Source organism: Peromyscus leucopus, chromosome 8b (assembly GCF_004664715.2).
Source record: "Peromyscus leucopus breed LL Stock chromosome 8b, UCI_PerLeu_2.1, whole genome shotgun sequence".
Taxonomy (NCBI): domain Eukaryota; kingdom Metazoa; phylum Chordata; class Mammalia; order Rodentia; family Cricetidae; genus Peromyscus; species Peromyscus leucopus.
The window spans coordinates 27,145,352-27,161,423 of NC_051086.1; the positions used below are offsets into that span (position 1 = coordinate 27,145,352).

At 45.1% G+C, this 16,072-nt stretch overlaps 1 protein-coding gene across 2 annotated transcripts in view; it reads right to left on the bottom strand.

Moving 5' to 3' along the window:
- Cpped1 (calcineurin like phosphoesterase domain containing 1) overlaps positions 1 to 12,987 on the bottom strand; it is a 109,563-nt gene extending 96,576 nt beyond the window's left edge. Inside the window, exon 1 of one of the 2 annotated variants that reach the window (XM_028890043.2) lies at positions 12,785 to 12,987. In XM_028890043.2, the coding sequence (XP_028745876.1) occupies positions 12,785 to 12,854 (70 nt within the window). In that variant the 5' untranslated portion in view covers positions 12,855 to 12,987. Of the gene's footprint in view, positions 1 to 12,413; positions 12,694 to 12,784 lie in introns of those variants that run through there. The other variant, XM_028890046.2, reaches the window with a different exon arrangement.
- Between the last annotated feature and the right edge of the window lie 3,085 nt (positions 12,988 to 16,072).

Here is a 16,072-nt window from a genome sequence, read left to right on the forward strand (position 1 = left end):
TTTTTTAAAGAAAAAGCTTTGCCTTATCAACCCAATCCATCTGTTGCACATAGTTACAAGGTCTGGCTAAGTCTGATTTCTGCTGCCTGATAAAAGACTATCATGGCAACCATCTTGCAAAATTAAGGAATTAATAGTGGATCTTGGGAGATAATAAACTACTCACAGAAAAAGCCTCTGAGATTTTTTAGCTGTTTAATCAGGTGCAAGGCAGTAACTTGAAACCAGGACGAATCTTAAAAGCCTGTAGGAATTCACACACTGCCTCTCTATTAAGCCTTCCTATGAGACTGTTTATGTGCTAAATCCTGCTGAAAGATAGACATTCAAACTGCAATTCTCTGTACAGTTTGCACTTTCTGTACCACAAAATAAATTTCTTCTTGATTTGTTTCTGCCAATATATTTCCTTGTGTTCACTTTTATTACCATTTGGGTATATTTGTCCATTGTTGGTGGAAGCTGACTTTTAATATATTCTTAAAATTAGAAACATTATAGATTCTTTTGCTATTGCCTGCTAGTCACTGACTATAAGAAATTCAGCCCCCAAAGCAAAGAAATCACTGTTCTCATCCCACGACTAGGAAAAGGCTAAAGAATGACACTGTGTCATTAATGCCTGATGCTGTAATAATGTATACACTCATGATATGCTACTTAAAAAGAGCCTCAAATAACTAAAGGTAAAAAAGAATGGATAAACAGATCTCTTAATTTTTACAAAGGGGAAAAAATAAATCACACTTTCTGTCTTAGTTAGGGTTTTCATTGCTGTGAAGAGACACCATAACCATGGCTACTCTTATAAAGGAAAACATTTAATTGGGGTTGGCTTACAGTTCAGAGGTTTAGTCCATTATCATCATGGCAGAAAACATGGCAGCATGCAGGCAGACATGGTGCTGGAGAGGTAGCTGAGAGTTCTACATGCGGATCCCCAGGCAACAGGAAGTGGGAGTGACACTGGGCCTGGCTTGAACTTCTGAGACCTCACAGTGACACACCTCCTCCAACAAGGCCACAGCTCCTAACAGTGCCGCTCCCTCTGAGCTGATGGAGCCATTTTCATTTCACACCACCATACTTTCTAAGTTGAGTTTGGTTAAACACAACACAGGGCATCAAACCCTGGCCGAGCAGTCTGACTAAGAGGCCTCGGGCAGGACGGCCTCACATCATCACAAGGTACAAGGATTTAAGAATTCAAGGTGTTGGTTTCTGTTAATTTAGCAAACTCAAAATAACACATGACTAGACAGCTAAAGAATTGACTTTAAAATGGGCAGAGCATAGTAGGTAGGTTTATTTTTCTGCGAATGCTTAAATGTTGAATTTGTACATTTCTACAGTTCATGCGTTTCACTCACAATTCATGTGTTTTACTCATCCTGGTTCCTCCCCGGAGTCCTCTAAGTTCCGCCTCCATCATCTACAGTCCCTTAGTCTTGGGATCAGGTCTTTAAGCTCACACAGGCAGTCAAGCTGCAGCATTCCTTTTCTCCATCACCTGCCCCAGTCTTCCTGTCCTGTACCACAACCCCCTGGGGTCGGCTCTCTGCTGTTCCTTCAAAAACAACTCTGCAAATCCTCTACTCCAGTCCACCCAGATTGCGGCTGCCACTGTGCTGTTCCCAAGCCTTCCCCCATCACTCCTCACCCCATGAGCGTTGCTGCTCTGACTCAGGCTCCTATCTGCTTCTCTCTCCAGAACACACGTGTCATTTAGGCCTGTCTTGAGGCTGGCAGGTAGCAAATACCTGATGACAGCAAGGATGAGTGGAGATGCCACCGGGCCCTGGCTCATTCTGACACTGGGGAACTGGGATATCTACCACAGGTCCAGCCAGTGGCTCTACACTCAATGGACCAGATGATTTTAGGACATTTTTTTTTTTTTTTTTTTTTTTTTTTTTCTTTTTTTTTTTTTTGGTTTTTCGAGACAGGGTTTCTCTGTGTAGCTTTGCGCCTTTCCTGGAGCTCACTTGGTAGCCCAGGCTGGCCTCGAACTCACAGAGATCCGCCTGGCTCTGCCTCCCGAGTGCTGGGATTAAAGGCGTGCGCCACCAACGCCCGGCTGATTTTAGGACATTTTAACACCCACACCATTGATGATTTTAACATAAAATGTCTAGACATCTCTGGATGTGAAATGGGTGGGTTGTATTAGTCACTGTCATTGGTGCTGTGATAAATACTTGACAAAGGGACTTACAGAAAGGTTTGTTTTGGATCACTGTGTGAGGGCACAATGCACCATAACAGGAGTTCCAGTGGCAGGGACTCGAGCCTCTGTCACATTGTATCTACAGTTGGGAAGCAGACAGTAACAAATGCTAATTTCTCACTTTTATTCAGTCAGTTGCTCCAGACCATGGTATGGTTCTTCCCACAGATAGGATGTGTCTTCCTATCTCATTCTGGTTACTATCTCACAGGCATGCCTCTTTGGTGATTCTAGGTCCTGTCAAGTTGCTAATCAATCTTACCTATCATAGTGGAACTACTAGAACACAGGAGGTAAGCGCTCGGCATATTGCTGACATCCACTACACAGGCCAGAACCAGTAATGGCACGATGCCAAGGCTGAGGAACCCTACTCAAGACACACCATAGAACCCCTCCAAGATGAAGCACTGTCTACCTCCTCTCACATGCCCACACTTGCCATCCATCCAAGGGCTGCTCTCCACTCTGGCAACCCTTCCTACCAAAAGGATCATCTACCTTGGCCAGCCCAGCTGCTTCCTCCACAGAGCCTGTCTTTACCCAGGAAAGCAGTCGCCACTCTGGCTTTCATTCAAACACACAAGAGCTGGGCAGGATGGTGCATGCCTGTAACCCCAGCGTAGAGGAGGCTGAAGCAGGAGGGTTGACTCTACACAGTAATACTGTTTCAAAAGGAGGGAAGCATATTCTACTCTGGACATGCCTCTGTGGTGTGGGTCATGTGCAATGCTAGACATTCAGCAGTGGACACTGCAGGCAGGTCCTGTCTTCTGAGGCCTTCCAGAACAGTGGGGAAGGTGGGCAGAATGAGGTTATTTGAAACCATGCTTGTGGGATCTTAGGTGTAATCAAGAGAGTCACAAGGCAGAGTGACTAGCAGGGTGCTGGGAAGGTCACACTCCTGGGTGGGCTAAGGCTAGAACAGGAAGACCACACAGGACCCACCCTTATCTGATCCATGTACTCCAGGTTCTGAGTTTCAAGAGTTCACGCCCCAATCCATTTCTATTCCTTACTAACCGTAACACATTCAAGCTCCTTACCCTCTCTGGGATTCAGTCTCCTCATCTGCAGAGAATGAATAAAGGCAGCTCCTTGAACGAGGCTCAGAGTAAATGGTCCAATGTGAGTTACCTACAGTTACCATGATTACCATTCGGTGTCACCATGAGTTTTGTCTTAGTAGAGACAGGCTCCTGGAGTTTGAGCCATGTCTTTGTCTCCATGAAAACAGCAGGTGACATTTTAGAGTAAGTATCTACATGCTTTGTCCCCACACCCTTACCTTTCCTATACCGTAGATACTGTGTTGGTTATAAAACAGAAAGACAGGAGAGCCTTACAGCCGCCTGGAGGCTGTTAGGCTAAAGAGCAAATGCCAGCAAAATACAATTTTTGCAGCTCCTCCCGGCAGCAATCTGCGCGGTGAATTGCAATCTAAATGTCTTCAGCAAAATCCTTTTTCTTCTCAGGGGACTAATCTTATTTTAGTGGGGAAAAAGTTGTTAAACAATATTCATCACTACTCTGGGACTCTTTCTGGTCTAACAATAGCCTCATCATAAAACAGCCAGGCTGGGTGTGGCAGATGATGGCGTCCTTCCATACTGCTTGTCCGGGGGCCGGGGGCCGGGGGCTGGGGCTGGGGGCAGCTACGAGGGTACAGGGTTCTTCTTCAGGATGGTGGGATGCAAAGTTGACTGCAGTGACAGCTGCACAACTCTGTGCATGTGATAAAGAGCATGAACCACACACCTGAAAGGGGTGAGCGTCCAGTATTTGAAAAGTAATTTCAAAGTGTCCCCCAGGGACTGATTCTTCTCCCCAAAGGATTAGCCATAACAGTTTTCCTCAAAACTGCCAAATTATTTGTCTCAGGTACCAGGGTGAATTTACCCTATTTTTAGTTGAAGTGCATTAAAAACAAAAAATGGTTTTGAGACACAAAGACTTCTGAGTCGGCTTGGCGGGCACACTTACCACCCGTGAAGACCTGCCAAACCCTTTGGAGACCAGACATGAGGTGGGCCATGATTTCTTGGCTAGGGTGTCTCTTAGCATCACTGGCTTTGGCCAACACAATCTTAGACAAATTACAGAATAGTAAGACATCTCCAGAACCTTATTGTGGCATTTGGGAGTGCCTTTTTGGGGTAGATGTTGGCTATACCTTTGCCCCATGTCCCTATTTCCCTACCAAGATGCAGGCAGCTGCTGACTCGCTGGAGTTTAAGGGAGACATGGAAGTGGTGCCTTCTCTGGGCAGGTGCAGCCCTGCAGGGGTCAGGCTGGGCAAACAGAGTCTTGAATGAAGAAAGAGGGTAACTGTTCTTGCAGCTAAGGGCACCTATCATAAGAAGAAAGTGCATTATGAACTGTCCTAAGTGTCAGCAAGAAAAAGAATGGGTTATAGTAAGTGTTGGAGACCTAATTTATAAGAGATGAGCAACACAGTCTTCTTCAACTATAACCTGAAGGAGAAGACATAAGGAAAAAAGAGAGACAGAGAAGACCTAGTCTGGGGGGACAGACCCCAAACTTGTTTGAGGCAGTCATCTTAAGTTAGTGGTGTAGCTCCCTGGGAAAATACTCACCTAGAATGTGGGAAGCCCTGAATTTCACCCCAGTACTACAAACAAAACCCAACATTTTCCAAAATGGTTCCTAAAGAGACTGCAAGGGCAAAAGTGAATGTACAAAGCTGCTGGGACTGTTCAAGTGTGAGCTAGAGGTGGCCAGGATTCTTGTGGTGGCACCTGGGTAGGAGAATGGTAACAAACTAAGTGCACCCTCAAGGATGAATGCACAAGACCAGGGATAATTTGCACAGGGAAGAGATAGACAAGAAGAAGACCACTAAGATCTCTCAGCTTCAGATGAACAGGTAAACCGGAAACATTTGTAGAAAGAGCAGCCGAAACAGATGGGAACCTTTCCCTGCTCTGGTGTCACTTGTCATCAGAGCAAAGGTCTCTGGACCTGCCCATTCACTAGGGTAAGAACTTACATCACAAAATGCCTTGGTACCCCTTATATGGGAAGCCAGCACAAACCAAAGTCAATGCATATTTGATCACAGCTGTGCCTTAAGGCACATCAACTAAGCTGGGCCCCTATTTTATAAATGAGGACAGGTGACATTGGCATGTTTTCTCTTCTCTTTCAGAAGGCTACACAGAGAGCAGTCACTTATTCTTTGGGTGTCTGACTCACCTGTACATCAAACTTGGTTGCGGGGCAGAAGGCCAGGCGTTCGTTCCTAGGCTACTGGGGTCTGCCATTGCCCTAGCTCTGCGTCACTGCCCCTTCCTCACTGGAGACTCAGCAAAGTTCAAATTTGGGTAGTGTACAGAAATAAAAGCTGTCTGCCAGCCTTCTCTGGTGAGTGGTCCACAGGGTGCCAGGAAGGTCTGGCCAGCACTCCAGAAGACTTCTGCAGCAGACTGTCACTGCCAGCCAGTGGCTCAGACCTCAGTGGCACTCCTACTTCCGCCCTGGCCCCACAGTGGCTTGCTTTGACTTGTCCCCAGTCTGTGGATGCTGATGCTTATTTTTAAATTGCCTCATTTAGTGAAATGTGTGGAGCAGAGGAACACGGAGAATTGTTTCCACCTCTAAGCATGCCTCTAACGAAAATGAAAGTTCTGTGGAGAGATTCAATAAAAATGAGCTGGTAAAAAAAATAAGCACCAAACAGGAAAAATCTAAACCTAAGAATTCCCCATGTAGAGTACTTCCAGGGGTGGGGTGAGATTTAATTGACTGCATGTCTATGGAGAGTGGGGAGCAAACTGGAAAAGATTCTTGCATTGGTACTTAATGCAAAAATGTCACACACAAGCCCATGTATACATCCAGGCTGTCTTAGGGTTTCTATTGCTGTGAAGAGACATCATGACCACAGCAAGTCTTCTAAAGGAAACATTTAATTGAGGTGGCAGCTTACAGTTCAGAGGCTCAGTCCATTGTCATTATGGTAGAACATGGCAGTGTCTAGGCAGACATGGTGCTGGAGAAGTAGCCTAGTGTCCTACATCTTGGCTTGTAGGCAACAGGAAGTCAACTGAGACACTGGGTGGTGTCCTGGGCATATATGAGAACTCAAAGCCTGCCCCCACAGTGACACACTTCCTCCAGTAAGGCCATACCTATTCCAGCAAAGTCACACTTCCTTAGAGTACCATTCCTTATGAGCTTATGGGGGCCAATTGCATTCAAATACAAGTGCTTGACCTGACCTAAAAAAGATGGATAAATAAATGTGCATTTATGGTCTACATGAAAATGAAATGTTAAAAGCCACAGCATATTCTTTCTGTTTTAAACTGTTTAATCTATGAAGATTCCACTGTGGGTGGAAAAGAAAGCAACAATGGGAGCTTGCTAATAATTAGACCCTCTATATCACAGACAAATCACCTTGAAACTGTCCAAGGGGCTGGAAGTGTAGCTCAGTGGTTGAGTCCTTGCCTAAGGTGCTTCAGGAGTGGGTCCCATCTTCATCCCTGTAAACTAATTTCCTTAACTTACTTTATTATTATGGGGGGCACCCATGTGCCACAGCACACCTACGGAGGAGAGAGGATAATTTGGGGGAGTCTGTTCTTGCCTTGCACCTTATTTCTGAGGCAGGCTCTCTCGTGTTTTCTGTTCTGCATACTCCAGGATGCCTGCCCTGCAAGCTGCATGGTCTGCAACTCTCCTGTCTCTGTCTCATGTCTTCCTGTAGGAGTGCTGGGGTTACAGACATATATTATATCCAGTTTCCCCTGTCGGTTCCAGGTATCAAACTCTAGTCATCTGGCTTTTATGGTAAATGCTTTTATCCAGTAAGCAAGCTCACTGGCCCTTTGAGAACTTAAAAAAAAGCCAAAAAACAAAAAACTTGCTGAAATGTAAGAACTGTTACCATAAAATACATTAAATATTGGATTAAATCTTCATTATCTGCAACTTGGGCAAAGAAAATTTTTGTAGGTGTGACATGATAAACAAAAAAGTGGATCAACTGGATTTCATCATGAATGAAAAGCTCATCTGAAAACAATTCACAGGGTGGAAGAAGATGCCCGTGCATCATACATTCAGTAAGGAGGGTCTGGTCCAGAAACAAGAACTCTTTAGGCTCAATTATAAAAAGACAACATATTTTAAAATGGCTAATGAGCTAAGTAAATATTTCTTCCGAGATCTACCAGTGGCCACTGAGCACACAAAAAGGTATTCAGTACTATCAGTGTGGTGGTCAATCAACTTCATTTGATTTAATTAATTATCATGGGACTACACCTCTGGTTTTGTCTGTGAGGGTGTTTCCAGAAAGGTTTAACTGATGAGAGAAGATCAGCCCTTAATGTGGGTGACACCCTTCAGGGACTGGAATCCCAGACTTAAGAAAGAGGGGGGAGATGGGCACAAGCATCCATTCTCCATCTCTGCTTCCTGAATGTGAGTGCAATATAAGAAGCCGCCTCACACTCCTCTGCCACAGTTGCGATCCCTTTTGGCACCACACCTCCAATTATGAGCCAAAAAATAAACCTTCTTCCTTGAGTTGCTTTGGCTAGGTATTTTGTTCCAGCAATGAAAAAGGTAACTAATATAATCAGCCATTAAGAAAACACAAACCAACACCACAATGAGAACCCACCCCATGCTACAATCAAACAGACAGCAAGTGCTGCAAGAAAGCAGAGAAACTAAAACCCACAGACACTGCTAGCAAGGAGGTAAAATGGTGTAGGTGCTTTGGCAAACAGACTGGCAGACTCTCAAAACATTAAGTATAGCTACTGCATGACCCAGAAATTCCAAACCTACACATCTGCCGAAAAGAAACAAAAATATATAAAGACTTGTATGCTGCTGTTCACAGTTGCTACTCATCTTTTTAAATGCCTTAATGAATATCCATCAATATAAAAAACCCAAATTCTTGTCAATAAAGTGGACACACAAATTTGGTTATTCACACAATGAAACGTAATGCAGTAAAAAGGGACAAAATACTAACTACTTGCTACAATGTGAATGAGCTTCTAAAACATTCCTAGGCAAAGCCAACCAGGAAAGTCCACATAGGATTCCAATCACAGGAAAGGTCCAAATAAGACATGTCTGTACAGGAATTTAGTAGCTATGTGTGAAGTGTGGGAGTGGAAACACAGACGAAAATGGGCACAAAGCTGCTTTAAACTACTGCATGTCTGTGTCACTCTGTAAATTTATTGAAAACAAGCTGTAAGCTCAATATGAATGAAAGTTATGGTAAATAAGACCCAATAAAGTTTTTTAAAAATAAAAACACAGCCTGGTAATTCCAGCACTGGGGAGACTGAGGCAGGCAGCTCATTAGTTCCAGTTCAGCTTGGGCTAGAGCCTATCTCAAATAAACAGACCAAAGAGTACAGTTAGAAACCAGTTTTTTGAAAAGTGTGATCTTTTAAAATATGTAAATGTGCGCTGATCACTGGATCCCTTGGCTGGTTATTACACTGAGAAAGTGAGAAAGGACTGACGTTCCTTTAGTCACAAGAACTTCCTTCATTCAGTTATTTGAACGAAGCAAAACAAACCAAAGATGTCTTGTGAGCAGGCAGCTCTTAGAGGCAGCGAGCTCTGAGAACTCCAACATCAGGCCAGGTAGCATGTAAGTAACAGAAAGCAGATGTGAAAACCTGAAGCAATTTAACTGGCTACAGTGTAGTCATCAGGCCAACAGTCACTGAGTTCCAGCTCACCTGGTTAATAGCTTATAGCTCAGTTATCACCACAGGGCCTTCCACAACCAACCCAAGTCCAGCTACTGTGATTAAACTCTATTGATTTAGGCTGTTGGGCCAAATCCATCCACTCCCACAGCTTTTATTGAACAGAACGGTCTTCAAATAAGAAAGAACTAATTTGTCCTAAATGAAAAGGCACAATTGGAGCTCTCACTTCATCTTCTGCCCAGTTACAACTGTTTAAACCTGATTATTTCTACTGAGAATCCACTTATTCTCTCCAGCGAGAGGATTTACAGGAAGGACCAAGAAATGTTCAAAATTAAGTCAGTTCCTACAAGGCAGCTGCAGAGGGGCAAAATGTCCAGGAAAACAATCTTTTATTTATTATTGTTTAAAATACAGTTCTTTAAAAGCTATTTTTTTATTCTTTTATTTCTTTGCATACCTATGTGTAAGTGTATACTACATGTATCTGGTGCCTGGGGAATCTAGAAGAGGGTGCTAGATCCCCTTGATGGAGTTACGGGTGGTTGTAAGCCACCTAACCTGGGTGCTGAGAATTAAAGCCAGGTCCTCTAGCAGAGTGGAAAATGTTCTTAAATGCTGAGCCATCTCCCCAGCCCCCCAAACAATCCTTTAAAGGAAGCCACCCAAGAAGGTGGAAATTTCCGATGGGGGACGGGGTGTCAGGGAAAATGAACTTAGTGCCTCAACAAATTACACAGTTTTATTAATTTTATTTTTTATTTTGTGGGGGTGTGGTTGTACACATGCCACAGTACACGTCTGGAGGTCAGAGGACAACCTATGGGAGTTGGTCTTCTCCTACCACGTGGGCTCTCAGAATCAAACTCAGGTCGTCAGACTTGGCGGCAAACACCGCTACCCTCTGACCCATCTTGTTGACCCTTAAATATAATTTTTAAAAGCACCCTTGTCCTGATTTCTCCTTTTCAGAATTCCTTCAGAACAGATGCAGTAAACCTCTGAGAAGACAGTTACATGCAGAAAAAAAGTCCTAATTAGGATATGTCAAGAAACTATAATTATCAATTGGTCTAATTAAAATGAGTAGCTGAATGGGGCTTAGGAACATGAACTTTCTCAGGTGAGACATTTACATTTTATTTCTTATAAACCCCATTAGCAAAGCCTAGCAGATTATGTGAACAGGATGGTTGAAACTGAGACTCACTTACCCAACTCCTGGAGAAACAGAAGTACTGTCCCTCAGGGATATCACCTCCGGTAGGGATGGTATTTTCATTTCATTTGGGGGACAGACAGCTCACTGGGGACTGTGAGCACAGTGTAAACTACGGGCGTGGCTTGAGTTAACTGAACTCCTCGGATGGTCGTGTGAGGTCTGTCTCTACAGACAGAGTAACTGGACAGCCCCGCGGCACCGTGAGTCGGTAGCTCAGCTTGTACTCACACACATTCTGTGGCACCGGACACCATGTGCCTTCCTGCCTAAGCCTTCCTGCCAGGTTTAGGTGCCAAGACTGGCTGCTGGTTTTTCCAGAATTTCTGGCTGTTTCTACTTTTGGATCTTTGATGTATGCTACATTCTTCTGATTGTAAACAGCACAGACAACACACAGGCACTACCCACTGTGGCACACTGTCCCCCTTCACAATAATGCCTCCAAAATCTTAAAGCAATGAACCCCATCCCTACTTCCCTAAATGTTCTGAATTCCAGATATCTCAAACCCGCTCTCTGACGCCAATCAACGCCCCCACCCCCACCCCCATCCTAGCCATCAAGCATGGCCAAGTACTTACAATCCTGACTCCTCCCACTGCGGTGGCTATTGGGTGCCAGGGATTACTATTGGGTGCCACAGCTCTGGGCCTAGATTTGCAGCCTGAGGACTGGGAATTTGTCACCCCTTCTTTTTCTATTCCCCACAACTTACTAGAGTGTAAATGAGACATGATAAGTGTTTCTCAGACTTCAGCAGGAGACTCTCCTGTCTGCTGGAGGGAACATGGATGGTATAGCCCTCTGGAAGGTAACACCCAGTAAATCTGGGAGTAATTACACCCTATAACCCATACCCTTGCTCCTGAAGAAATTCTCCTATGTGTCTACAGAAGGCTTATTATGACATTGTTAACAAGAATGAAAAGCAAATAACCAAATGATCATTGTACCAGTCAGGACCAAGGAAGAAACAGTTAACATACTAAAATTAGGAAAATTCCTGGGTCATCTTCAAAGGGATTATTTGGGATGGTTGAATGTAAAGAAACTATGAGGGACAGTTTAGCAGCCAAAGACAGAGCCACTATCACTCAGATGCCTCAATCTGGAAAAGGAGTCTTAGAAAACAGACTGCTGAGAGAAGCAGGGCTTTCAGGGGAGGAATACAGCCCTCAAAAGGGAACCCTGGAAGGACACCAAGTGCCGGAATAAGTGTGCTGGTGTTCTGTTTTCCCTTTGCCCTGATCTCCTGTAGGAGCTCCCCATTGGTGGAGTCTCTTCCTTGCCCAGCTCTCAAGCCTTCCTAAGGAATAGGGCAAAGAGTTCATTGCTGCGTGTCCATAGAAGTCACTCTCATAGAGCACTGTGGGAGAAAGAAAATTGGAGACAGAAAGAGAAAAGAAAGATACCAAGTTGGAGAAGACTCAGCATATCCAGTAACAAAATGTACAACACATATACTCAATCAATGGAATATTGCCCAGAAAGGAAATAAGGAGAACTACTTACAGTAAAATGGATGCATCTAAAAAACATACAGGGAAAAAAGAAACAGATAAAAAATAAGACACATTAAAAATTGTAGAAAATGGCACCATAGCAGATTGTATTTTCCCCAGTCAACCACAAGTGGATTTTTGGCCATGCACTCGTGCAGAACATTGAGTTGCAAAGAGAGAAAAGCACCAAAGACCTATGAGAGAATTGGAGGATTGATGTACTTTGGCTAGGCAACCAGAGGCAAGACTAGGGAAATGAACTTGAAAATAGGATGTGAAGGCTGAGACGAGCCAGACTTTCCAGTCCCACAGGGACCGTGAGAGCAGAGAAGAGCAGGTGCCAAGGCCCTCCAGGGTTTGGAACCGGCCTGATTCTTTTTCAGAGCAGTTCAGGCAAATTAGAGGCAGGAGAACGAGGCAAGAAAGGATTGCAAGAGTCAAGAAAGGAGAACTTTCCTGTGATTCTAAGCCAAGTGCCCGAGAGGGATCAACCCCAAAGACCCAAACAAAACAGAGGGGTACAGGAACCATTCGCGTTCCCTGAGTAGCTCAAGGCCTAGCACCTGTGTTCCACCGTGGGCTACAGAAATATTCTGAATGTGTTAACGCTCCCTTTGAGGCTAAGACCAAGATCCAAGAACGTCACCAGGACCCAGACAGCCTTCCCTCTCTACTGTTATAACAAACAGCCGCAATCGTGGGGTACAAAACACAATCTTACAAGTCACAACCTCTGACACACACACCCCGCGCTTGTCAGGTGCCTCTCAAAAGCTCGCCTCCCATAACCACGGGGCCAGTTCTACGGATGAGGAAGTCGAAAGATAGGTGCCAAGGCAGTTGTTATTCACGTCTCTGCATCTCCACCCGACTTCCGTTTCTGGTTCTTTTTGTTTGTTTGGTTTTTTTTTTTTTTTTTGCTTGCAAGGTCAGGGCAAGGCCAGGGTAGAACCCAGCACCGCGAAGAAGGCGCAACCCCTACAGAGGTCCCCTGGTGCCGTGTGTGCAACCGGCGAAGCGGTCCGGCTGGAAGTGTGCCCCGTGACCGTAAGGTTCCCGCGCGGAAGGTTCCGCAGCTCTGAAGTGCCCCCTTCCCGGGCGAAGAGCCAAGCAGTACCTGAGGAAAACGCGTCCAGGGTCCTGCCCCGGGCTCTGTGGAAAACATCCCCCGCCTCCGCAGATGACATGGCGAGCGACTTTCTGGTCTTGCCTGGGCACGTTCTGTGGGAGGAGGGAGCGACTCCACACCGCCGGGCAGCCCCGCCGGAACAGTTTCTGGAACTTGCCCTCGGCTCCCAGAGGGACTGGCGGGGCGGGGCCGCTCCGGTGCGGCTAGTGCTGCCTGGGAAGGACAAGGGACATGCTGCCCCTCTGGGATCGACCCGAGCGCCTGGTCAGGGTCCCACTTGCACAGGGGCAGACTTGGTGTTGACGCGTGGAGCCCTGAGTTGCCATATCTAACAAGTATAGGGCCACTTCGTAATTTGGAATTTCAGATTGAAAACAAGAATAGCAAAAAAGATACAGTATAAGTATATCCCATACAATAGTTGGGAGATACTTATGCTGTTTTTTTTTTAAATATTGTTTATCTAAAATTCCATTTCAATTTGATGCCCTAGCTTTTGCAACCCTTCCAAGCTGCCCACAACCTCGGGGGCTTTAAGGCATCTTGACTGCCTGAACATTGCCACTGTTAACATGTCACTTTTCTTTTGCTGTGCAGAGGGCATTGCCCTTAACACTTTGTGTTTAGCTCAATACCTCATTGGCTTCATTTGGCAGGTGGGGAAACTGACACTCAGAGAGCTTACAACCCTTGAAAATTAAGAGCTGCAGGCGAGCAAGGCAAGCTGGGGTCTGCCCTGCACAAAAGCCATCACACGCGACCACAGCCCTCATACTTGCTACCAATTCCGATGTCAAGGCTGAAATGTTGAATTCAGATCTCCAAGAAGAGGATGTTTTGATCAAGCTCTACAGAGGTAACTTAGGGTTTGCCAAGTTTGTGAAATTCTCTTCTCGACAAGTGGCCGACACCTGGAATGTTTTTGTGGTTAGTGGAGCCAGGATGACTGTCCCATGACCTTGAGTCAGATATAGGTCATAGTGATCAAGACAGAAATGAGCTCATGTCTCCGTACTTGGGTTCATCTTAATACTACCACTTACTGTAGGTATGACCTTCAAAATTACTTTGTATCTCAGTTTTCCTACCTATCAAATGAGAACAATACCTAGGGTTATAGCGGTGATTTCTCAACCTTCCTAATGCTGCAACCCCTTAATACAGTTCTTCGTGTTGAGATGACCCCCAACCACAAAATTATTTTGTTGCTACATCATAACTGTAATTTTGCTACTGTAATGATTGTAATGTAAATATCTGATATGCAGATGCTCTTAGGTGACCCCTGTGAAAGAATCATTTGACCCTTAAGGGGTTGCAACTCACAGGTTGAGAACCACTGGGTTATAGGGTTGCTGAGAAACTTAGATGATGTTATGATTTGAACATAAGATGTCTCTCTTAGGCCCTGTTAACTCCACTGGTTGGGAATAAGACCACTACCAAAATTTAAAGCCAAATCTGAAATGAGCTTTAATTAAATACTGATCAGGATGGGCTCTGGCCAGATCCATCTCTGGGTTCCCAGGAAATAGTCACGAGTCACTTTTTTGCAGGAGCTTAAAGAGGCAAAACCTCTAACTTACTGCATTTCCCATCAGGTCCAGTCAGAGGCACACATACATCCTACCGTTATTTCCTGCTCAGGTACCTCCTGCCCACTGTGATCAGGCACACCCAGTTCAGATCGATCAAACGAGCACAGGACAAACAGGAACTTATTCTTAACAGCAAACAGAACTCTTAACCTGCAAGGTAAATGTTTCCTGTTTTGGTCTCCCATTTACTTAGGAAGTATCACAGCCCATGCTGGACAGTTCCCCCAGTCACTGACAGTGTTTTTGGAGGTTCAGAAGATGGCACCAGGTCGGAGAAACAAGTTCTTTTGGAAAGTATGTCTTGGGGATAATCTTGTTCCTAGCCACTTCCTGCTGCAGCCTACTTCTCGTCCACTGTAAGGTGAGAACATCCTCTGCCATGTACTCCCACTTTCGTGATGTTCTGCCCAAGTGCATGGCCCAAGCATCTGAACCGTCTGAGACAGTGTGCTCACACAAGTCCTTCCTCCAGAAGTGTTTTCTGTCACAGCAATGAGCAAAGGAACAAGTACCAATGCATTTGTATGTCAAAGTGCTTAAAATGGCAGGAATGAGTAACTGAGGTATGTTAGCCATGGTTATTACTGCTAATCATTATACCTCTGTTGCCCACATACAACCTGGACTTAAGGAGGGATCTGAGGAAATGTACAAGGTAGAAATGAGTGACAGTCCAAGCCCTAATGTTACCAAGTGGTCCAGCCCCAGCCTTGTTCTCAGGCAGTAACTTTTGTAGCCACAGGTCTCTCAGTTCATTAAACATGTAGATACAATTCTTCCTTTGCACAGCCCATTTGAGTGGGGCCTTTGGAAAAGGAGAACTGTTACCAGGGGTGGATTGGGAGGAAAGGGGTAGATTTTAGAAGGGTGGAAGTCACTGGCTGGAATGCTACTCCACCCCATGACCATCCTTATAAGGAAACAGAATAAGCAATCTGCAGGAGCTTAAACTGTCTTAAACAATAGGCCATCCCATCTTTCTCAAGAAAGCAGTGTTGAGATCTCTTTTCAGGAGAATGGAGATTCCTGTCCTCAGCATGTAGTTGGGTAGCAGTGACATCAGCTCTTCCTCAGGGGCTCCTATGGCTGGAGCCAATAGAAACACGCCATCTACTCTTCTCAGCTTGTGTTGTGTAGCAATTCCTTCCAAGTTGAAAACATTACATCCTAAAGGGTAGCTCCTGTCCTGGGCTGTGTGAGTGCCTCCCTCCATGAAGCAAGCAGAACAATTGTCTGCTTTTAACACTCTCTTTCTACGTTTTGTAGACCATTTGTCTCCTCCTTGCAACTGGGCTATGCGTAGTCACCCTTACTGTTCCAGCACCCGCCACAGCACACCCTTCCGGTCTACCTCCCTCCGTTGTTTCTTGGTTGCCCCAGCTGGTGGAGCCAGTTGGTGGCCTGTGAGCCACCTTGACTTCTTTTCTTTCTTTCTATCTCTCTTTCATTTTTTCTTTTTTCCTTTCTTTCTTTCCTTTCCTTTTTTTTTTTTTTTTGAGATAGCATTTCTCTGTGTAGCCCTGGCTGTCCTGGAACTCCTTCTATAGACCAGGCTGGCCTCAAACTCACAGAGATCTCCCTGGCTCTGCCTCCTGAGTGCTGGGATTAAAGGTGTGCGCCATTATGCCTGGCTACTCTGGATATTTCTGAATTGGTGATTTTGAATGAGTTTGTATTT